The sequence below is a fragment of the Aptenodytes patagonicus genome, chromosome 24 (genome assembly GCF_965638725.1).
Source record: "Aptenodytes patagonicus chromosome 24, bAptPat1.pri.cur, whole genome shotgun sequence".
Taxonomy (NCBI): domain Eukaryota; kingdom Metazoa; phylum Chordata; class Aves; order Sphenisciformes; family Spheniscidae; genus Aptenodytes; species Aptenodytes patagonicus.
The window spans coordinates 1,658,305-1,681,544 of record NC_134972.1 but is presented as its reverse complement, the minus strand read 5'-3'; the positions used below and the strand labels follow the sequence as shown (position 1 = coordinate 1,681,544).

The window sequence follows — 23,240 nt, the reverse complement described above, 5'->3', positions numbered from 1 at the left end:
GATATGCTACATACTTTTCCAGTGTATGATATACACAGGATAGCTTAGTAACTTTATAGTTCTTTTTCAAAAATCATATTCTGCCTTTGACAGGTGCCATGATACCAGATTTCAAAATCTGATTACCTCACAGCTTTCATGATTGTGTTTTTCATCTCTCTCTCCCTCCTCTTCCCCTTTTTAGCAATATACAATTATGATGCTGTCCAAGATGTGGAGCTCTCCTTGCAAGTTGGTGATACTGTTCACATTTTGGAGATGTATGAAGGTAGGTTGCAGATCACTTCCAATTACTTTGCAATCATTTTTGAAAGTAAATATAACAAATCAAGATTTTTTTTTTTTAAATAATACAAGTTTCAGATCTAGATTTTCAACTTCTGATATGCCCAAAAGCGCAAAGCTTGCAACGTAGTGTTTGCTGTATGCACTTGACTTTTAAAACGGTGTTACAAATACATAAAATACAGAAGCGGCAATCATATCTACGCTGTTCCTGGCAGAGGTTTGTCAAGGTAAGATTTCACTAGCGTCTCAAGGCAGCACTGCAAGAGAAAGAAACACTTCTGGCTGTTCCTTCCTTTTTTCACACCTCACCTGTTTACCTTGGCTCCTCCTTGCGCCAGGCCAAGCGCTTGTATAGTCATGTGATGAACTGATCCAGCTGGAAAATAATAATAATAATTTTTTAAAAAGTACCTTTTAGCCTGAATTAGTTCTTTGATCTGAGACAATGGAGGCAGTGGATGAAAGAAAAGGAGAGGGCAGGTCTAATTGTTTCAAAAGTAATGTTGGTTTAAGCTGTAATATCACGAACTGGCATTGTATGTTTTAAAAAGCCTCCAGTTATGGAGCTCCCATGCCCTTTTTAGGCTGTTTCTCCCAGTACTTTACTGGGAAGTTTTTCATAATACATACCTTAATGTAAAACATCTTGCAGAAAGGAAAACAAAATTCCTATTTTAAACAAGATGAAAATTACACTTGTGTGTTTCATATTTACTTACTAAACTAGGCTGTTTAATGAAGATTTCAATATTAGGAATGGAACACAGCCATTTAATTAAAGAATGTACTAGTCAATACTTCATTTGGAAGGCTTGCCAAAATTTAAATACTCTTTCCAAAATATAAATTCAATCATTTTCACAAGCAGCATCAGTTTGAAAAAGACTCAGCGCGCAAAAACTCTTCAGTATCTCTGCTGGGAACGGCAAGCTGCTTGTTTAGCAATTTGTTCTTAGCCAGTTGTTCTTTTTCCACTTCTCTTTGACCTTGACACTGGAAGCAGCCAGCCAGTTCCTACATGTCAAAGCAGATTATGTTGCTGATGTGTGTTTTTACACTGATGTGTGTGATAGTGGTGAGTGTGTTTGACGGGGGGGGGGGAGAGAGAGGGAGAAAGGGAAAAAAATCCGTATGTAATAGTGCTAACTTATGAACTGGTTTTGCAAAAAGACACAAGGAAGAGGGAGTGTCAGGGATGAAAATTGCCCTCGTGAAGAGGATGCATCTTGTACTTCCCCAAATGCTGAGGTATTTCTTTCTCTTTTTTTTTAAAGCAGCATCATTGTTTAATCCTACTACTTGGTCTGTAATCAGCTGTTTAACAGAGAGACAGTCAAGAATAGGAAATGAATACCCAAATGGCATCCCTTTTTTACCTGAAATGTCCCAGTTTGGAACTTCAGCCTGAGAGGATTGATTGTAAATTGTTTGGGAAAGTGTTTTGATTGTTTTCATACACTGAGCCATCAGTGTGGCATCCTAGTTTGTGACTGAGGCACCTAGGAATTACTTCAGTACAACTAAATACTTTTCCTGGAAAGACCAGCCAAAACTTCAGGCCAGACATTTGTGAATCTAACGGAGAAGATGCAGATTGTCTCTGAGAGGGTAACTCTGCTGCGGGTCTGGTCTTATTTCCCACAAATTCATCTTAAAAACTCCAAATTCTGATATTCTGTCTGCTTGGGAGGAAATTCTCATGTCTTACTGTATCTATTTTTCTTTCTTTTGGGACATCAGCTCTCAGCTTGGTTACCGGACATCTGTGTTTTTGAGAATTAGTGTTCTCACAAGAAGCCTTTTCTGGTTTTTCTCATGCTAATAATGTATACTTACAAATACAACTCCAGTCTGATAGAAGTGGTTTTTTTGTTCCACTAATCGCTATTCTTATCTGGATACACAAGTCTCAATTTAGAAAAAGGTTCCATTTAACCAGGGCGTTGGCTTTGCAAGAAGAAAGGCTCAGAGATGCCTTGTGAAGTGTGGGCGTTTTTTTGGTTTGTTTTTTTTCTTTAGTCTGTGTGAGTTATCCCTGCAGCTCCTGGCTGAGGAGGGCATTCCTTAGGGAATTAAGGGGGAGTTTTTCAGGATTGTCCAGAGGCTCTCATGTAATGGTAATAGCCACTTCAAAAATCTTGCTCCTTGCTATTGTTCCCTACCTCAGGATGCACAGGAGCATCTTTTATGAGTTACCAGGAGGTTCTCAAGACCATTGCACCGCAGTTCGCTTCCCACTCTTGTCAGTCATCTAGAACATGCCTCCTTTTTCCTCCTGGTTGAAGTTGTGTATCAAACAGCCTTCACTTGAAAGCTTTTCGTATTCTGCATCTGGGGTTTTGGCTGGCTTCACTCTGTAAGAATTGAAGTGCACGGTTTGTTCCTTGACAGCGAGGCAACAAGGTTGAAGCTTGCGCTGGGTTTTGGTGTTAACAATAAATGTTATCTGAGACTCAACTGGCTGAATAGCTTTGAGACATAACAGTGATACAGCTAAGCCACTGGAGGAGGTGTGTGAGAAGCAAAGAGCAATAAAATGAATTAAAGTGCAAGCCACAAGGTATGGATGCAGTTTGGTGCAGGCCCTTGTGCTACGCAAACTTCTAATGTTACGTGGCTTTGCCACAGACAGTAGCGTCTCACAAACTCTTAAGGTGGAGCGTGTGCAGTCAGGTGCTGCTGTTGTACTGCATAATGGCCTCACAATGAGAGAAAGCACCTTTAAATTGCAAAATCCCTGCTCATTTATGCTAGCACATGCTATCAGGAGTTAGAGGCCTGTTGCAAAGGCTGGAAGTCCTTGGAAAGTTGGCCAAATTTGGGGTGAGGCTCTGGCATTGCACTTTTGTTAGTAAAGCTTTCTTTTCCCATGCTCTAAACAGATGCTTTGCCTAATGTTTTATAAGTCCCAGTTACAACTACACAGTTAGGCTTGGATTGTGAGTGCACAAAAGAAGATAAGGGAGTGAAGTGATAACGTGGTAGATTGTCTGTTCATATTGCTGGACTGCAGCTTGCCTATGTCAAGGATTCGTTGAAGGGCGATCATCCCTGTAAATGGTAGCTTCAACTTGGACGAAGTACACAACATTGAAGTGAAGGTCATCAGAGCTGAAACCACAGACTGAGCAGTTTGAACTAAAGGTTTCAAATATTTCTGATACAAGCTATAATGTGCTGATGCCCAATGCAGCTTGAATCTGTATACGGACAACCTGAGAGCTGTTTGCTATTGGGTTGAATAACTCCATAGTCTACACTGTGCAGCATTTCCTTCAGTCCAGGAAAATGCAGATTGTGGCACACTGCATCTTTGCCAGTCTGCCATTAGGTGCATTGTAAGTGGGGTTTGCACTGTACATAGGGTCTGAATTTGCATATTCAGTGTTTTACTTTGAGACTGATTTTAAATAACTTTTGTCTTAGTTGGGCTTCAAGCATGCTTTGAAACACCATGGTGTATTTATTATACATGAAGATCTGGAGAATACCAGTTTTCTTAGACTTACCTTCCCTTTAAAACAAATACACATGTAGCCTCTGCAAAGCATGGTTTTGTTAGTTTAGGTGTCTTGGTCACGATACACTTGTAAACTGCAAAGCAAGGTGGTTTGGTTTTTTTCCTTCCTTTCTCTGGTTGGCTGTCTGGTTGCAGAAGGGCATGAGGTCTTTGTACAAAATTACTTTTTCCACGTGATAATAAGATAAGCAGTGCGTGCTTATCCTGTTGTTTGCCAAATACTGTCAAGACTGGGCATATGCTGCAAAATCCAAGAGAAGAAGGAAACTTGCTGCGTCCAATACTTTGAAAGCTGCTTCAGTGCAGGATTTACTTACTCTCTGGGAATCTGTCCTTGAGTAGTGAGCTGGGAGGATACATTTCTGTTCAGGGGAATCTTTTCTAATCTGCACTATATATTATTATTTCATGCAAGCTGTGGGAAATAGCTAAATTGTGGATAGAAGGAATGTGTGCCCACAGACCGTGATTCCGACCAGTTTCTTCTCCTGATGAAAAAAAGTTTGCATTGAATTTGTTCCTAGTTTCAGTCTTTTATCTTTCCTCTGACCACTGTAGGTAAATGAAGCAATCCCTTGTTTTATTTCAGAACGGTGCAGTGGTGTATGTTGTGGTACTGAGACAGTACACTACAGCGGAAGAGGAACAAAGACCTGTGGTTAAGCACGTGACCTGGGATTGCATCACTGTGTATAAGTTTTAGTCATTTAAACTATTGCATTTTGAATATTTTTTTCTTAGATTTTTCTGATCTTTTACATACTGCATAAAATCCATTTAATGAAAGGTAAGATTGAGGACCTGTGTTCCATTTAAAAAAAAAAAAAAAAAAACCACAACAAAAAACCCAAAACCCACGCTTTATGACATTTCTTTGCAAGACTCAGTCTGCTACCCTTGCATTCTTTATCAGACTGCAGTTTGAAAGAGTGTTGTAGTAGCTGAAATTTGCCATGTCATCTTCAATTGAAAAGCCTTTCTCCATTTAGCACATCTCTGCTTGGAGAAAATACTCAAGGGAAATGTTAAGTCAGTCTTATCAGTCCTCTGAAGCTTTAGGCGGATTTTTTTTTTTTTCTTTAAAGAAGAAATCAAGTAATCAATTGACCACTGCCAAAAGCTTTTGTTCCTTTTAAAATGATAAGGTGATTGAAAATTGGAGCAGAATTCTGAAAAAAATTGCATGAGATGCTTGCTGAAATAGTTTTGCATAATAATATACAGCATATTTTTATGCAATGATTGCAAAATATTTTACAGGAATACGGTTAATGCCAAGAGGCCATTTTAAATATGAGGAAGCTGTGGTATAGAAGGGCTGAGACACTGTGTTAAATGGAATTGAAATCACTGGGAAAATACTCTTTTTAAATTCCATGAGCTTTGTATAACACCCTGAATAACTTGTACTTGACCATTCAATTAATTACAACTTGGATAAAAATAGAACCTAAATCTTCTCATCCCTAATCCAGTACCTTATCCATTGGTCCATGATCAATGTATAATCTTATCTTCATCCTGTGGAAGGAATGGAATTTCTTCTTTCCTCCTAACTTACTACTGGAATATTGGGGATTATGCGGTCAAGCTGATTCACCTTCTAATTGCTAGAGAAAGGGGCCAAAACTGTGCTTAAAAAAACCCCAACAACCACCAAAAAAACCAAGCACCTCCCCCCCCCCCAAAAAAAACCAAACCAACAAAACAAAAAAACCATCCTAAGCTCTAATTTATGCTTGAGGGATCTCAGCTCCATGGTTCTTCATGCAACCTTCTTTGCTAAATATTTAAATATATGGGGGGGAAGAAAAAAAGAAAAAAAAAAGAAAAAAAAAAAACCCACAAACCACCCTCCCCTCCCCTCTTCTTTACCTGATTATTCCCTTAAATCCCTTTGCCTTCTTGGTGCTGCTCCCTCTGCTAGTCAGCTGAACATAATAGTCTTGGATCAGTGACGTTGTCTGTCGTGATAGCTGTGAACATCATTCATGTTTTATAGACCATAATCTATACCTTTCATGTTTGCTAGGAGGTAGGGTCAGTGTTTTCAGTTTCAATGCAAGTTGAACCTTAGGAGAAGAGTCAAAAAACGGTGCTTTAGGAGCATGGTTAATTGAGAGTTGGGGTTGCAGAGTGTCTTGACATTTGGAATGGTGCTTTTGGTAGGTAAGAGTCAGTAAGTGCAAGTTTGCATCTTATCCCAGAACATTGCAAGGGATGTTATGTCTGCACATCAGCATTTAAAATGGAGCAGATTCTTCTTCTGAAATGTTTAGTTTGTCATTTCCAGTACAGTAACTTCAGAAGCACTGAAGGTGGTGGAAACTGTTGCTTATGGCAGGGAACAGGCACCTAGTGGAAAGAGTGCACTTGATCATGCACAGCTCTTATGTTTGCTGAGACAACTGACGAAGGTGAGGGTGGAGAGAAAAAATCCCTTTGTCTCACACAGTTTGGAGGTGGTCGAAGAAGAGTGGGAGTGACTTGCCCACAGCTATACTTCTCTCCTATCTGCTCATTCAGCAAGGCTTGCTTGAGGACATAAGAAATACAGCAGTTTTTTCATACACTTGCATTTCAGTGACCTTGAAATCAAAATACTGGTCAAACCCTAGGTGCTGAAGAGAGAAGAAACGTACATCTGAAAGGGACACATGCTTCTGAGTCTTGGGGATCACGGTTGTTACTTTGTATCTTATACTTTACTAGATCTTGTCAAGATAATATTGAGAAACAATATTTTTACCAGGGAAAGCGGTTTGGGGTTTTTTTTGCCTTATCTAATAAAACATTCTCTTTCAGCCTTCCTTTGAAGGAAGGCTTTAGACTGAGTCACAGAAGAAGATAATGAACCTACACAATGTGGAGCTCAAGCACAGTCTGTATGATGATTTGGATGAAAATGCACTTCATAGAGAAGAAAATTTTAAAGGGGCAGAGTGGAATTGGACTTGGGACACTTGAATATATTTCTCTTTGCCAGATACATGCTATATGACCTTGGGTTGGTAGTTCTGCGTGCAGGTCTGTCTCTCTGCCTCATCTGTCAGATGATCATAGCAGTAGTTCTGTGCTGTGTATTTAACTTGCAAGCTTTATGGAATGAAGATTGTCACTTTCAAAATGCGTAACACGGAGTGGCCTGCTTTTCCATGGAGCCCTATCAGTACAGCCCAAATGGATACGCAGAGTAGAAGTGAGAGTGTCAGTTCATGGTAGGAACAGACACCCTTCTGCCCTACTCTTAGGAACCAAGCCTCCTACAAACAGAGCAGAGGTGTCTTCACAATAGTAGATCTCAAATGAGCAAGATCAATAGATTTATGTTGTAGAATCGTAGTGAGAATAACAATGTGTATTTAATTGCTGTAGACAGGGGAAAAAAAAAAAAAATTGTGTTTCCCTTTGACAGGCTGGTACCGAGGATACACACTCCGAAATAAATCTAAGAAGGTATGACCTCACTTTTCAGTTCTAATTTTTATTTCACACCTTGCCAGACCCCGTCCGGTGCTGTAATCTGCTATGCTTCTGCTGTATTTCTTGTCTTAATATTGTGCAGGTCTCCTGATCACTATGTCCGTTTCCTTAGTGATAGCAATAAATGCCCTTGAGCTAAACGTTTCAGAACCATTACCTGGGTACTCCTCCATTGTAAGCATGCGTAATGTAGTTTGAACTAGCAAAACTGACTGTTGCATATCTGCATACACTAGCTTATGGCTTTATTATTATGGTCTTGGACCTGTACACATCCAGCATTAGTTATATGTAATGGTAAGATTAGAGTTTTGATTTGACTTGAAAAATATTCCAAAAATTATGCACGCGTGGATGTCAGCCAAACTTCTTGAGGTTTGTGAAACCAGTCTGAAAACTGCATGGAAATCTGGTTTCCCATAGGAATCCTGGCACCTCTCATGTGGTAACATCCTTCACAGCCTCCATTTTTCAGGTGTAAAGGGGAATGAAGAGAAAAAAGAAAAGGGTTGCAACACTCCTAGAAGGTTGCTCTTAAATAATGGAAACTTTGGACTGGTGAATTCCTGCAAATGCTGTCATGTGTTGTGAGCTTTTCTAGAGAACCACAGGTCCAGGGCAACTTGACAAATGCCTCCAAGAATATTATGTAGCAAGGGCAAATGAGTGTGACTGATAGTTTGCAAGAGTTTACAACATTTCATACAGGAAGATGAGTGTCATTACAGTGAAACAAGGAATTAACTTCTCTGAGGTGCTAATATCAAATACAGTGCTCAAGCATGCAACCTGATGGTTCTTACTCTCTTTTTTCCTGTGATACCTTGACTGGTGGGCCTAACACGTTTCTGTTATAGGTAAACACTAAACATCAGTCACAGTTACTCTTCTGCTGATCATACTCTTCCCCTGCTTTCTGTTGAATGCATTTTTGTCATGTCATAGCCTATGGTGTGATTTATTTATTTTATTTCTGTATTTATTTTTAGGGCATTTTCCCAGAAACATATATCCATTTAAAAGAGGCAATCGTGAAGGACCGGGGGTAGGTTGGAGCTTCTTGAGATGTACTTTTCGTAGCAAGAACAACGGAATGCTGTTTCATTTAAAAAAAAAGAAAAAGAAAAAAAAAGAAAAAAGGAAACTTAAGTAGTGGTGGTTGTAATGAATGCTCCTGGTCTGTGTGTGCAGCAGGGCATACCGCCTGTGCTAGACTTCTGGAGCTGCATAACTTTCTTTTTTTCAGAGTATTGTAGATACCAAAACAATTGTAGGCATAGGTGCAGGAGAATACTATTTGCAAAAATGAGAAAGCTCTGCTAGACAAGTTAGTAGCGAGGCAGGTCAATCAAGTTACATTTAGCTCCTCTGGGGACTCCTGCAAGTCATAACACACTCCTGCTCGCAGCCAAGTAGCCAGCAGGAGTGTGGATTCCTTCCTGTCTTGGAAAACATTTAAGGAAATGACTCCTCATTTGATTCTTAGAGCTGATTCTGTGATCATTATAGTGAGAGGAAAACAGCAGTTGCAAAGGAGACTTTAGAAGGTACTTTTTTTTTTTTTCCTTCTGATTCGGTTTGTGGTTTTTTGGTGGGGTTTTGGGGTTTTGTTTTTTTTTTAATAACTGTGGCCAAGTCACCGCTGCAAGCGGTGATTCTTCCAAACTTAATTCCTGTCTATTTAGCATATTTCTAGAATAGATCAGTTGAAAATAACAAGACTGAAAGAAACTTGAAACATGTTTGCATTAAAAATGGATAATGAATGTGCACGTGTGTGTTGGAGAACCAGTTGAACAATTTAAGAATCTTGGCATCATGAGTGAATTGTGTGAATATCCAGCCCTCTGAAATTTCTGTTTTACTACTAAGTTTTAATCTTGAGTGTAACAACACCTTTTTTCTATTTTCTCCCCCCCCCCCCCCCCCCCCCCCCCCCCAGACAACATGAAACAGTGATTCCAAGTGAATTGCCCCTTGGACAAGAACTCACTTCTACACTGAGGGAGTGGGCAGTTATCTGGCACAAGTTATATGTGGTAAGTTTTCTTCAGTGGTTGGTATTTTATTAAATGACCTCAGATGAGATGAGACTGGGCTTTTTGCAGGGCCCTTTAAGACTTTAAATAGAAGTTAAGCAGAATTGTAAAACTATCATTATTGTAAAATTGGTCTAAAAGGCTAAAAATGTTCTGCTCCCCACTGAATGGGATGTGTGATCACAGACAGAACTGCGGTTTAGTCCACGCTACAGTGTTTGCTGTGCTTGAATAACTGTGTTGGTGACACAGCACTGATGAAGCATTGACTGGCACAAGTCACCTTCAGCATCATGTCAGCTGGCTGGGGCCGTGTGTGTGAGTTGCTGGTAAAATAAGGGTTCCTGCTTTGCTTGTCGTGCCTCTGTAAGAGGGCAAGGTATCTCAGTTGTGTGAGAAACTATGATGTTGTTTTAACAGAACCTTTAACAAGTGTGAAGTCTGTTTTTCTAGAAGTATTGTAGGTACTTAATAGAATGGTTGATCCTCACCCCAGAGTGCCTACAGCTCAAATAGGCAAGATAGACAAAGGATGGGAAGAGAGTTAGGGCCATGTGTGGTGGGGGAAGATTTGACTTGTCCGAAGTCACATAATATATTTGGTTCTCAGTAGGGCTGGGGAGAGACCTCTCATCTACTAACTCTGTTTAGTGGCCTGGCCATATGATAGCCATCTCAGAAAAGTCAGAAGCCAAGGTAATGCATGGATTTGGTAGTTTTGCTGAGGTAGGTGCATTCTTGCTCAAAGAAACACAACTGGAGTTCACAATTAATTGCCTTCTTTCGAAGGTGATTATTAAGGCGCATTAAAGAGTGTCAAACTTATTTTTCTTTGGTTAGTAGTGAGTTCAGCCTCCAGAGTGTGCTGGTTTTGGCCAGGGTAGAGTTAATTTTCTTCCCAGTAGCTGGTATGGGGCTGTGTGCTGGATTTGTGCTGGAAACAGTGTTGATAACGCAGGGATGTTTTCATTACTGCTGAGCAGTGCTGACACACAGTCAAGGCCTTTTCTGCCTCTCACCCCACCCCACCAGCAAGCAGGCTGGGGGGGCACAAGAAGCTGGGAGGGGACACAGCCGGGACAGCTGACCCCAACTGACCAAAGGGATATCCCACACCATATGATGTCATGCTCAGCAATAAAACTGGGGGAAGAAGAAGGAAGGGGGGACGTTCGGAGTTATGGCCTGCATAGTGTGTGCTCTGAGACTTTAATCAAGATGAGAGAATGGTTTTAAATTAGCTCTAGCCATTCAGTTTACCCAGAGCAACCTCTCCTATTGAAAATTTCACCAGGCCACAAATACATTTCGTTTGTGCGCCACAAAACCACAAGAATTTGTTCCACCCTCTTAATTTAATGAGAAGCCGTATGTGACGTTATTACTGTGTGAAAAGAGAGTTTTGTTCCTGGCTTTTTTTTTCTGAATAACTTTAGGATCCTAGCCTCGGAATCTATTTTTCCTAAGAGCAGAAATCTTTCATGTGCCTGTGCTTGACCAACATTAAGTCTTATAATAGTCTTGGAAAATGTTGTGGTTTGAAATGGATTTGAGTTTATTTTATTTTTCCCTGCAGTATGTATAAAAAGAAAAAAAAAAAAGCTAAAGGAGGAAGGAGGTATTTGAGGAGAAAAGGGAAATACAGGGGATTTTTTTCTTTGGCAGCATTTCATTTCAGTTCTTTAATTTTTGTGTTTTTCAGCATGAATTGCACCAGTGGGTATATCTCCACTGCAAAACAAATATAAAAATGGGTGAGAGTTTTTAACTTCGTTTAGTTAATAGGAGTTAGCTAGTGTAAACAGCTGTAGAGAGAACTCAGCTTTAGCTGACTGTCAAATTGAGATCTGCTCTATATTTCCCTGAAGGCTAACACAAGTTGCCTTCTCTTTGCAATTATTTTTACGCAAGTTAAGAACACGCTTTTTTCCTTTGTTTACTAAATACGTATCTAATATCTTCCCTATAGGAACCAAAATTCTCATCTAGCCTCCATTAGCCCCTTCGCATTTGCCCAAATCAAAGGGAAGATGGCTATTTATAACTCCCTTTAGATTTGTGTTCTCAGGGGGCAAATTATGCGTAGTTTGTATCATTCATGTTCTTTGCAGAGACCAGAATGGGGAAATAATTTGAACAAGTCTCTCTTTCTGCTGTGTGGGAGCAGTTGGGGTTCACAGTTAAACATTAACAGCTTTGATACACAGAACTGACGCTGGTCAGCTGCTGCCTGAATGTACCAGCAATATACCATTGGCCAATTCCCACTAGCTGTTGGGTGAGATGTAGTCAAAAACCTCTTGACAGTCATTTTGGAGCTGCATATCCATAAACATGTCCCAGTAGATGAAAGTTTAATGTCCTTTGATTTGTGGCACTCCACTCTGAAAATGAGCTGCACTTGAGACTCGGTGCAAGTCAGAGTCATCCTAGTAACTGGCTCACTATGTGGTGGTAAAGAGAGGATGAGGCCTGGGTTCCCTTTTGAATGGTATAAATGGTATAGCTGACACTTCTAAAGGCTTAATTACTTATCTAAGCGCATATTGCTGCAAATAGAGTAGGTTACTACATAGCTATCTATTTTTTAATTACAGAGTCAGCCTTGGAGTCTGAAACGATAGGAAAGAGGTATATAGGTGTGTGACTAATTTTATTAGGGTGGAACTAGTAAATACCATGAGAAGTATTTTCATTAATTGAAGATGCAATGACTGCAGCAAACATGAGTGAGTACCTGGGTAGACTGGGGAGGTGGTGTCTGGGAATCCAGACATGATATTTTTATTGCATTTTTGGACAACTTCTGGCATGGTAGGTTCTGAGCAACTACTGCCTAAAAGCATGGGATGAGTCAAGACTGTGTTGCATTAAGTTCTGTACAAATGTAAACAAAAATGAGTGCTCTGAAGAGCAGATAATCTTCAGCCTTATTTCCTGATAGACACCAGCCAGAGACATTATTGTGTTTCCACAGAGCTACTCTGATTTCCATTAAACTCTTGTCTGGAGGTCAGACATGGACATGACAATCCATGCGTGAGTTATCAGTGGGTAGAATACGAACCTTGAAATATAATATGCATACTGGCAGGGAAGCAGCGTTTCCCAGATATCGCTGTGTTTTGTTGCTATTCCTTTTTTTAATGTAATGGATTTTGAGTGTATGATGGGACAGGGATAAGAGAGCAGGCAGCCATGAAAATGAGTCCCTGGATTCAATTTGCTTAGTGTTCTGGCTTCAAAACATAGTTGCTAACACTGTAAACAGTGGTGAGGGCAGAGATTGCAATTAACCACATTGTTCGTGTTGTTAGTGTTGTATTCTGGTGACGAGAGGCCTTCTTTATACGTAACAAAGAGGCTGAGGAGTTCTTTAGGCTGGTGAAAGCTATAGGAGGAACAGATGTGAGAAAAAGCTTGTGGGCTTGAGTGTTGGTCATCTGTCATTGTTATTTATGTTTTGGTATCAACTTTAGACTTTTAAACGCAAATAAAGTGTTTGCCTCAGAGTCTTACAATCTAAATAGGCAAAACAAATGTGAAACATGGATTAAAAATGACTTGCCCAGTGTCACACATTCTGAGAGTGGCAGAGGTAAGGAGAAAGAGCCTTTGTATATTAAGTTGGCATTCCTGTCTCAATCTGCTGGAACACAATTGCGATCATTTAACATCATCCCTCTGTCCTGTATATAAAAAGCACCCATCATAGTAGTTTAAGTGCTGGAAAGCACCAGAAGTCTATTTTTTGTCTGTGAGGTTTTTCTGAAATAATGTCCTGAGGAAATGGTGAAGACCCCGAATCTTGAGACACTTAAACCTTGGCAGTGCAAAGTAGTGGAGATTTTGTTCCATGGGTCTAATCTTGTAGTGTTATATGGTGCCAGTTTCTCAGATATTTTTAGTTAAATACAACTTGTATGGTAGATTCAATTGAGTACATTTCAGAAAGGTTATTGAGCTCATCGTTTTCAGGCTATCACTAGCTTAAAATTGTCCCTTTTTTTCTGTAGGATAACAAGACAACACAGTTTCGGCATGTCCAACAAATGACTTACAGCCTGATAGAATGGCGGTCACAGATACTGTCTGGGACCCTTCCCAAAGATGAGCTAGCTGAGCTCAAGAAGAAAGTCACTGCTAAGATTGACTACGGCAACAGGTAAACGCCAAACTATGTCTTGAGGGCAGGGGAGAATCCCAAATCTCAGTAAAGGCTCTAGATGGCTGTTAATACAAAATGGTGTAAATGAGCACGCAAGGGGAACACTGAATTAGGCTTTACGTTTTGCCTTGGAAAGGGGATAATTAGAGCTTTCAGTCCCCATCAGAATGCGACTAGCCTGGCAGGTGGGCATGTAGCAGTTGGTTCTTCATATGCCAGCAATCTCTTCGACTTGGCAGGAAACCTTACCTGTCTTAATTCTGCAGAAATACTGGCACATGATGGTATTTCCCATGGAGCACAATTTGTGCCTGGCTAGCTGTAGCCAAGATTTGGATGCTGGTTATGAACTAAACTGCTTTATCAACAACTGAGTAATACAGTTCTATAGCTCACCAAAACTCCACCTTTCATTGGTTTATACAGAACAGGGATTGTCTCCAGAACTCATTTATCTGCCTGTCAGAGTTGATTCAGGTCAAATAAGTCAATTAAGAAGAAAGCTTATGGCAAAGAATAATAATTATCCATAATCCATAAGCTTGACAGATATACATATCTTTTTTTTTTTTTTTAAACAAGAGAGAACAAAGAAGATGTCATCTTAGAATTAAGTTACCTGACTAATTATTATTCCCTTTAATGGGAAAATGGGGGGTGAGGGATAAGTATTTTGGGACAGGAAAACCAGCAATGTGATTATTACAAGGAAGGGAGTTGGTGTGCATTGGCTGCCTAGTGCAGTCCACAGTGTGATCTGTGGTTTGTGCTCCTTCAGTCACCTTTGCTTCTTAAATACTGTGTTGCTTCTTTTGTCCTCATGACTTGCATGCTACTCAGGATCCTAGGTTTGGACCTGGTTGTACGAGATGATAATGGGAACATCTTGGACCCGGATGAAACTAGCACAATCTCTCTCTTCAAGTCCCATGAAACTGCATCCAAAAGGATTGATGAAAGAATCCAGGAAGAGAAGGTACATCTCTTGTCACTGGCTTTGTCCTCTTCAAGTAACTAGTACCCACTGTATTTGTACGTTCCTCTTAAGGATATTGTGCTACTTTGGCAGCAGAACTAAATTCTGCTGTGTTTGTTTTTAATGGGAGCACTCTCCTTCTTTGCAGTCCCTGCAACAGAATTTGGACCTCCGAGGGCAGCCAATATTCAACACAACGCATACATATAGCCTGTATGTAAACTTCAAGAATTTTGTTTGCAATATTGGAGAAGATGCAGAGCTGTTAATGAGCCTCTATGATCCTGATCTCTCCAAATTCATCAGGTAGCGTTTTTTTGTAGGTGCATAAGCCATTTAGTCATCACGGTGGTCATTCTAAAGAAGCCAATAGAGGTTAGAAAGGACAATCCAGCAGATAAGTTTTTTCAGTTCTGTTGGTTGCTGCCCCAGTGGTGATTTGGAAGGGGGTTATTTAATTTCAGATGAGATAGGAAGTCAAGGTTCTGAGCCCATGCACTCCCCTTCTTAAAGCTGGGCATTTCTGTGATACATTAGTCAAAATCCCAGATTGTCTCTTTATGTTCTCTAAATTTCCCTACTGTTGTCACTAGATTTGATGCATTTGATTAATTGCTTCCCATTAAATCATGTATATGCGCGATGTTTGCTGTCAAGTCAGTGCAAGTTCATGCCTAAGAGTTGGGCATCTTGTACCGGTAGGAGAAGATATGAAGAACTTTATCAAGGAAGCATGTATGTGTCAGGCACCCCCTGTCTCCATCATTGAAGTTTATCAGGTGTGGACATGCAGTCAGCGTAATATAGGGAAGTAACTAAGAGTACCCATTCACATCGTGCTGGCCTCCTGCCTTCACTGAAATGAGTCACTTCAGAATCACTTTGGGATAGAAGATTTTAACAGAATTTTTCAGATATTCCTAAAAGATTAAAATGCTTTTGAGCTTTTGCCAGGCAATGGGAATGTCAGGTGTTGATTTATTTAAGTTTTTTTCTCTTCCTTTATTTGCAGTGAAAATTACCTGGTTCGTTGGGGCAGTAATGGGATGCCTAAAGAAATTGAGAAACTAAATAACCTTCAAGCAGTCTTTACGGTAAGTTACTGTATTTACATCCTAGAAATTCTTCCCCATGCTGCAGACATCTGAGTTTTGGATTCTTTCCCTCTCCCCTCCCCTCTCCCCATGCAGCAGGGAGGGGTCACGTGGCATTTTGGGGTGTCTTCATGGATACCCAAAATATTATAGGCGGCCTCAGAGGAATGCTGCTGAAAAGTTGGTTTTGGTTTTTTTTTTGGTTTTTTGGTATGTCAGTCCAAAGCAGCAGTAAAGGTGTATTATTTTGCAATAGTACTGTCAGTGGGTGTTGCTCATCCATGCATTTCTGAAAATCCTATTAAGCACTTCTCTGTTGGAGCCTAACTGTACTGAAAATCTAGGCTTGAGATCATAGTTGTTTGTTTTTCAGTTCACTGCTTTGCTGATCCTTTTCTGTGTTGGAGTTTGTTATTTGCAACAAGATGTTAATGGAATAATTGCACATGAATGGAATAACTTCTGGCAAGTAGCAAAGGTGGCACAAACTAACTGCCTGGTCATCAGGATTTAGTACTTTGGCAATTAACATCATTTACTCTCCTTCCGGTACTGTTGCTGGGGTGTGTTATCAAAGAGTAATGGGATGTTTAGAAATTGCTGTGTGGAAATTGTTAGTGTTTTTGTAGTTTTGGGTTGTGGTTTTTTCCCCTCTAGGGCTCAAAGGGAGCAGGTTTTACTTCTTAAAAAATAATAGATTTCCTTTTATATGTGTGTACAAGCTAACAAAAAAGTCTTACTCTCTCTGTCTTCTTCTCTTCCATTCATAAAGCAGATTGATAAAAGTTTATTTTAAATAATTTCTAGGATTTAAGCAGTTCTGACTTGATCAGACCGAAAATCAGCTTGGTGTGTCAGATTGTGAGGGTGGGGCATATGGAGCTGAAAGATGGGAAGAAACATACCTGTGGACTCCGGAGGCCCTTCGGTGTGGCAGGTATGACAAATTCAATCAATGGAGAAAAATAACACGTCCCAGTGACTGTGACAGTGGACTAGGAATTGGGAAATATGTGCTGCATGTCAGCAAAGCTTACTAACCTCTTAGTGTCAGCATCTCTGACTTCAAAATGGAGATGCTGATACTGAGCTGCCTGTAGTATGCCTTTGAGACCTTTTAATAAAAGTTGTATATGAAGATGAAATACTGTTGCTGTTCACTTTTTGTTTTGTCACCCCCTAAAAAGATAACACACTGCCACCAGTGTGGTAGACTTTTCAGATCTTTATCAAAGAGGGATTTGCTACTCATGACTGATGGGAGAAAGCTGGAGTTTTTAAAGGAACCTCAGTGAATGAGACATCCAATTCCTGTGCAAGTCCTGTGAGCTCTTGTGAAGAGACTTGCTTGAAATTTGTGGTGGAAAACAATCGCAAAATAATCGGCATTTGAAATCTAAGTGTAATTTCTTTGCCTTGAAATGCCTGAGTTCCACCTGTTTTTTGTCAGAGAGTATATTCACATTCACTACCATAGGCTGACTTACGCATCAATGAAAAGGTGCTTTTTAAAAAGTTAAGATGAGAGTGGTGCTCTCTATTGCTGTCGTGAGTGGCACTGGCCCAAAATAAGCAACTGTTGTTTCCATTCTGATAGGGGAAAGCGCTCTCCGTATTCTTTAGCAACTTGGCAAAACTATGTGATGAACTTGTGTCGTTGCAGTGATGGACATAACTGATATCATACATGGAAAGGTGGACGATGAGGAAAAGCAACATTTTATTCCATTTCAGCAGTAAGTACTGGACTTCAGAGTTCATCACATCTGGCTTATTTAAAGCAGTTGTCCTTTGGAGAAGGACAAATTTGTATGGGAGCCTGGCAGCGTACCAAGGTCTCTACAGATAGATTAGCTTATGGCAGTAGTCAGCTCTTTGAAGGAAAAGATCTTTGTCAGTCCTCTGAAGCCGTTGTTCCCCTTGATTTACATGTCTGTATGATAGGCTAAATTGCTTAGGGAGTTTTGGCAATGCAGCTGAAACTGCTAGGTACCCATATCATCTGAGGTAAGAAAGAAGAGCACAGTGCAAAATAATGTTGTGGGGTCTGGGGGATGTGACCTTCAAAACTATTAGGGGGTTGAGAGGCAAGATTTTTCAGAAACACCTGAGCATAGAGAACACAACTCCTCCTTGTCACTATTGTGCGGTACCCTGTGTATTGTCAGACTCTTAACTTTCCAGATTACCTTGTAAGGGTGAGTCAGAGGACAATAGGAAAGGGATTTCTCCCTCCTTCTGGAGAAGGAATTTAAGCCCCAATGTGTTTTGCATTTCTGTATTGCTGGTTAGACTTGTGTGTTCTGCCTGCTCTCTGATTGCTCACTTTTTTGGCACGTTACAGTAACTAAAATGAAGCTTGTTTGGGTAGACTCAGCCATGTTGTTACAGTCCTAAATATAGCAATCCATTTGGTGTAGCCATATGTTATTACAAGGTATTTTCAGGGGAGATTATGTGGGGGTTGGGGTTTTTTTTCCCCCTACCCTTTCAAGGCCTGAAAGACTGGAAAGAAGGATGTCTTTTCCTTTGCAGAATAATGCTAGTCTGCTACCTTTTTTCTTCTTCCTTCCATTTTTCTTCTGTTCTAATGAGGCTGAGTTTAGATCCAAAGCTGGACACCTCTACAAGGATGGGGAGCCTGTGGAGACATCGTTTTGTATGTGCTTTGGTTCATTGTTGATGGTGTGGGTACAGGAGTGAAGTTGGGTTCAAGATCCAAAGCTCAATAGATGTGTTTGTGACTAGGGACATGTTCATCACTCGTGTCATCTCAGAGCAGTCATTAGTTATGTTAACTTATCACTAGTTAATCTACATAGTCTCTTAGGAACAGCTCTGAGGCACACCTGCAGGCAGGGCTCAGCTCATCTGATGGGAGCGCAAGGCTCTATGTGCTGAGCTGCTCCTGCGTGGTAGCCCATAGCTGGACTTGTTCTCACAGGTTTGCAAGGCAGTCAATCTGTGGATGGAAAACAAGAACAAAGTAGATCTGGCTATGTTTATGGTTGTCCTGGAGGCTGCTATTTCAGTATGATAGAAATGTAGTCACGGAGTCGTTAGGTCAGTGTAACTTCTCCTAAGCCTGAGCTAGTGCTGTGCTGTATTTCCTAGTTTGAGAGTTTAAATGTGTTTCCATTGGGTTTGTGCAGGTGAAGAAGAAAAAAAAATTCCCATGGAATCCTTTTTAAAAAAAAAAAAAATTATTTGGAAAACAGTCAGCTGTTGGCCAGCCCTCTTCTTGCAGAGCACATGTTTGATGTTAGTCTGTCTGCTTCCCGGTCTCTATTGTTGTTCTCCTCAGGATTGCCATGGAAACGTACATCAGACAGAGACAGCTAATCATGTCCCCACTGATAACTTCCCATGTGATCGGAGAAAATGAGCCCCTCACTTCTGTCTTCAACAAAGTCATCGCTGCAAAGGAAGTGAATCATAAAGGGCAAGGTACAGCAGTCAGGCGAGAAGCTAATGTAAAAACCTGGTGTGGGGAAGGGTTCCCCTTGCTTACAAAGTAAAATAAACGGCTTGTGAAAGTCCAGAGATGAAGGCTTACTGGAGTTTGCTACCTTCCCTGAGCCAAACATATGGTCTTTGTAATGGCTGTCATCCCAGCACATTGGGAGCCAAAAAACAGATGAAAACAGGAGCTGTTCTTACTTGCGTGAAAAGAACTTCTCTAGCTGAGGACTTATTTGCTGTTAATGTAATATTTTTAAGATAAACCTGTTTATATGGACATAAAATATTTTTAAGTGAACATGGCTGATGGCATATTCTAAATTGCTTTGGGTTTAAACTGCATTATTCAGGATTCTGCTCTTGCTTGTGTGTCTGGCCTTTACTCAAATACACTAGTGGATTCATCTCAGAAAGTTTGTATTTTACTTCAGAGAATCTGCTTGCCCAGTAAGGTCTTATTCAGTGTTAGGGAGGCAGAGAACTGGGCCAACTGAGAACCAGCTTGAGATATTTAAGGCATTGTTGCATGGATATCACATGAAGAAACAGTTTTCTGTTAAGCATAGGCTTAAATTTCACATTTTCGTACTTTTTTCCCATAAACAAGTGTTACCTTTCTTTTCTCAGGTCTTTGGGTCTCCCTGAAACTGCTTCCTGGTGATCTAGTGCAGGTTCAAAAGGATTTTTCCCACCTCATAGACAGATCCACTGCTGTGGCTCGCAAAATGGGATTCCCTGAGATAATCCTTCCTGGTAGGTCCTATATGCCTCCACACTTCCATGGAGTGAAAGAGCCAGATGAAATTCTAGAATTTCTGCTATGAACAGATTTATTTTAAAGCCATCTGAAAATATGTTTTCATTTTTCTTGAAATGTCCAGCCAATCTTTTATTTTTTGTCAAAGAAGTGAAAATGTAAGTTTCCTTTTTTATATTGAAAAATGATAGTGTGTGTACTTTTTGGAAGAAAATTTCTGTATAGTCAGAGACATTTTTGTTGCATGTAGGTTTGACCCTGCTGTATTTAATCCATTCAAAGTGGATTTAGCCCTATAGAGCTCATTGCATTAGAGGTTTAAAAAAAGGAGAAGTATACATTTTTAAAGATTTTTGCATAATTTGAGATGAAGATGAAATGGTGTGATGTTGGGTGTCATTAATTAGGTGGTATCAGTAAAGGCTAAGAAGAAGAAAAGGATAATGGGATACCCAAGGATGTTAAGTGCTAACCTGTACAATTCTCTGTATGAAAAAAACAACTCATTAAGCGCTATGGATTTTAGGTGATGTTCGAAATGATATCTATGTCACCCTGATACAAGGCGAGTTTGACAAAGGGAAGAAGAAGACTCCCAAGAATGTAGAAGTCACCATGTCTGTACATGATGAAGATGGAAATCTCCAAGAGGTATGATGGCCTTTGCAGGAGGTCACAAGGCTGTGTGTTTGCTAGATGATAGCTCTGGTCCGTAGGATCTTATTTATCAACTGTATGCAAGAACTGTGTGATGATGAACAAGAGGTATTATAGGTGAGCTCAGTGACCAAATTTGAATACTCACTGATTTTTTTTTTTTTTTTTTACATTAATAAGAGATGTGAGCAAACCTTTAAAGATTCTGTAAAACTTTCAAAGAGGTGACACACATTGAGTGCCCTTGACTGTGAAGCATAGACTTTGAGTAACTGATAGTTATATGCTTTGAAAATTTCTGACCCTTAGATACTTTTTGCTTTCATTCTAGACCTTACCTTTCCCTTTTCCTTCCTCTCTTGTCTTTTTGTCCAAAGAAAGCTATCCATCCTGGTGCTGGTTATGAAGGTGTCTCCGAATATAAGTCTGTTGTTTATTATCAAGTCAAGCAACCTTGCTGGTATGAAACTGTAAAGGTAAGAGTGTGTACTTCACAGTCTTGCTTCCTTTGTGTAGGAAAAGGAGCTAATTTAAAATCAGTAGGTGCATAAGTAACAGAATGTCCTGTAAATTGACTGGAGATAGAGAATGCTGGTGCTGCATTTTTCATTGTATTATCATGTGCAGGTGTCCATTGCAATAGAAGAAGTCAGCCGTTGCCATTTAAGATTCACTTTCCGTCATCGGTCATCACAGGAATGTAAGTATCAGAAAAGAAGATCTGCAGGAGTACTGTACTCCTCCTACTCTCATTGAGATTTTCTGAGTATCCACCAAAGGTGTAGTGTTTGTATTTCTACTTACTTCCAGTGTTGTGGATTTTCTTGCAAGCAAAGGAAAATAATTCAAATTTTTTACAGCCTTAAAAAAGGTTTGATGCTGGTTTTGTTCTAAAACTGAAATTAGATAGGGAGCAACACGTTAACCCCCTTGAAAGACAATTGTCGATGCTTATTGATGCTTTAGCTTCTCAGAGTATGATATTGTTTTTATCATAGAATCATTTAGGTTGGAAAAGACCTTGAAGATCAAGTCCAACCGTTAACCTAGCACTGCCAAGTCCACCACTAAACCACGTCCCTAAGCACCACATCTGTGTGTCTTTCAAATATCTCCAGGGATGGTGACTCCACCACTTCCCTGGGCAGCCTGTTCCAATGCTTGACAACCCTTTTGGTAAAGAAATTTTTCCTAATACCCAATCTAAACCTCCCCTGGCGCAACTTGAGGCCGTTTCCTCTTGTCCTATCGCTTGCTACTTGGGAGAAGAGACCGACACCCCCCTCGCTACAGCCTCCTTTCAGGGAGTTGTGGAGAGCGATCAGGTCTCCCCTGAGCCTCCTTTTCTCCAGGCTAAACAACCCCAGTTCCTTCAGCTGATCCTCATGAGACTTGTGCTCCAGATGCTTCACCAGCTTCGTTGCCCTTCTCTGGACACGCTCCAGTACCTCGACGTCCTTCTTGTAGTGAGGGGCCCAAAACTGAACACAGTATTCGAGGTGCGGCCTCACCAGTGCCGAGTACAGGGGGACGATCGCTTCCCTAGTCCTGCTGGCCACACCATTTCTGATACAGGCCAGGATGCCATTGGCCTTCTTGGCCACCTGGGCACACTGCCGGCTCATGTTCATCTGGCTGTCGACCAACACCCCCAGGTCCTTTTCTGCTGGGCAGCTTTCCAGCCCCTCTTCCCCAGGCCTGTAGCGTTGCATGGGGTTGTTGTGACCCAAGTGCAGGACCCGGCACTTGGCCTTGTTGAACCTCATACAACTGGTCTTGGCCCATCGATCCAGCCTGGCCAGATCCCTCTGTAGAGCCTTCCCACCCTCGAGCAGATCAACACTTCTGCCCAACTTGGTGTTGTTTGCAAACATACTGAGGGTGCACTCGATCCCCTCGTCCAGATCATTGATAAAGATATTAAACAGAACTGGCCGTAATACTGAGCCCTGGGGAACACCACTTGTGGCTGGCCGCCAACTGGATTTAACTCCATTCACCACAACTTTTAATTTATTTCAAGGCCTACACAAAATTCAGTGCAAGGCCTGGTGGGCTTCTAATGGTCCTCCTATAGGAGGATTTCTAATTAGGTTAATTAAAGGCTAATGAGAAAGAGCCAGAAGTTTCATCAAACGACTTCAGAGCCCTGAAATGATCAATAATGTTAGACTAAGCCCTTGAAAGGCTCTCAAAAAAAATCTCTTAAGGTAATTGGGAGATGCAGTGACATAATTCCACATCCATACCTCACAAGCAGATTTGCAAAATCCCAAACAAAATATCAAGACAATTATATATGTCCATCTAGTAGCACAATTGACTGCTAAAATTGTGTGGCGAGGGATGCTTCAGAAAGGATGTTTTTCTGTGTAGCTGCAGATAACTACTAAGTGCCTTGAGATGAGAGGGAAAGAAAGAGAGCTCTTTCTACTGTGGATCACAGAGTTTGCTAGATCCATCACATTATCGTGTGATGCTATTAAATAAAGAAGCTGCATGTAGTTAGCTGCATTATGGATAGTATGGGCGTAAACAAGGCGATTCCTAATAAAGATTCTTCTTTCTGTTTGCAGCCAGGGATAAGTCTGAGAGAGCTTTTGGCATGGGCTTTGTGAAGTTGATGAATGCAGATGGAACAACACTGCAAGATGGCAAACACAATTTGATTGTTTATAAGGTAGCTTGGGCATTTGCAGTCTTCACTTTTGTTTAACTGATCAAAACAACTCTTGGCTGACTTTTTTCCTAGCAATGTAAACATCATCATTGCAGAGATTTTTAAAAATTTTTCTA

At 40.6% G+C, this 23,240-nt stretch overlaps 1 protein-coding gene across 2 annotated transcripts in view; it reads left to right on the top strand.

The window, feature by feature from the left end:
• Positions 1-224: 224 nt before the first annotated feature.
• Positions 225-23,240, top strand: part of DOCK5 (dedicator of cytokinesis 5) — a 71,183-nt gene continuing 48,167 nt past the window's right edge. The window contains exons 1-16 of one of the 2 annotated variants that reach the window (XM_076359044.1): positions 225-268; positions 7,224-7,264; positions 8,281-8,336; positions 9,234-9,330; positions 13,347-13,495; positions 14,339-14,474; positions 14,623-14,780; positions 15,487-15,568; positions 16,376-16,505; positions 17,232-17,304; positions 18,873-19,015; positions 19,658-19,783; positions 20,314-20,438; positions 20,822-20,920; positions 21,072-21,144; positions 23,021-23,124. In XM_076359044.1, coding sequence (XP_076215159.1) covers positions 259-268; positions 7,224-7,264; positions 8,281-8,336; positions 9,234-9,330; positions 13,347-13,495; positions 14,339-14,474; positions 14,623-14,780; positions 15,487-15,568; positions 16,376-16,505; positions 17,232-17,304; positions 18,873-19,015; positions 19,658-19,783; positions 20,314-20,438; positions 20,822-20,920; positions 21,072-21,144; positions 23,021-23,124 — 1,602 coding nt within the window. In that variant the 5' untranslated portion in view covers positions 225-258. The remainder of the gene's footprint in view (positions 269-7,223; positions 7,265-8,280; positions 8,337-9,233; positions 9,331-13,346; positions 13,496-14,338; positions 14,475-14,622; positions 14,781-15,486; positions 15,569-16,375; positions 16,506-17,231; positions 17,305-18,872; positions 19,016-19,657; positions 19,784-20,313; positions 20,439-20,821; positions 20,921-21,071; positions 21,145-23,020; positions 23,125-23,240) is intronic. The other variant, XM_076359045.1, reaches the window with a different exon arrangement.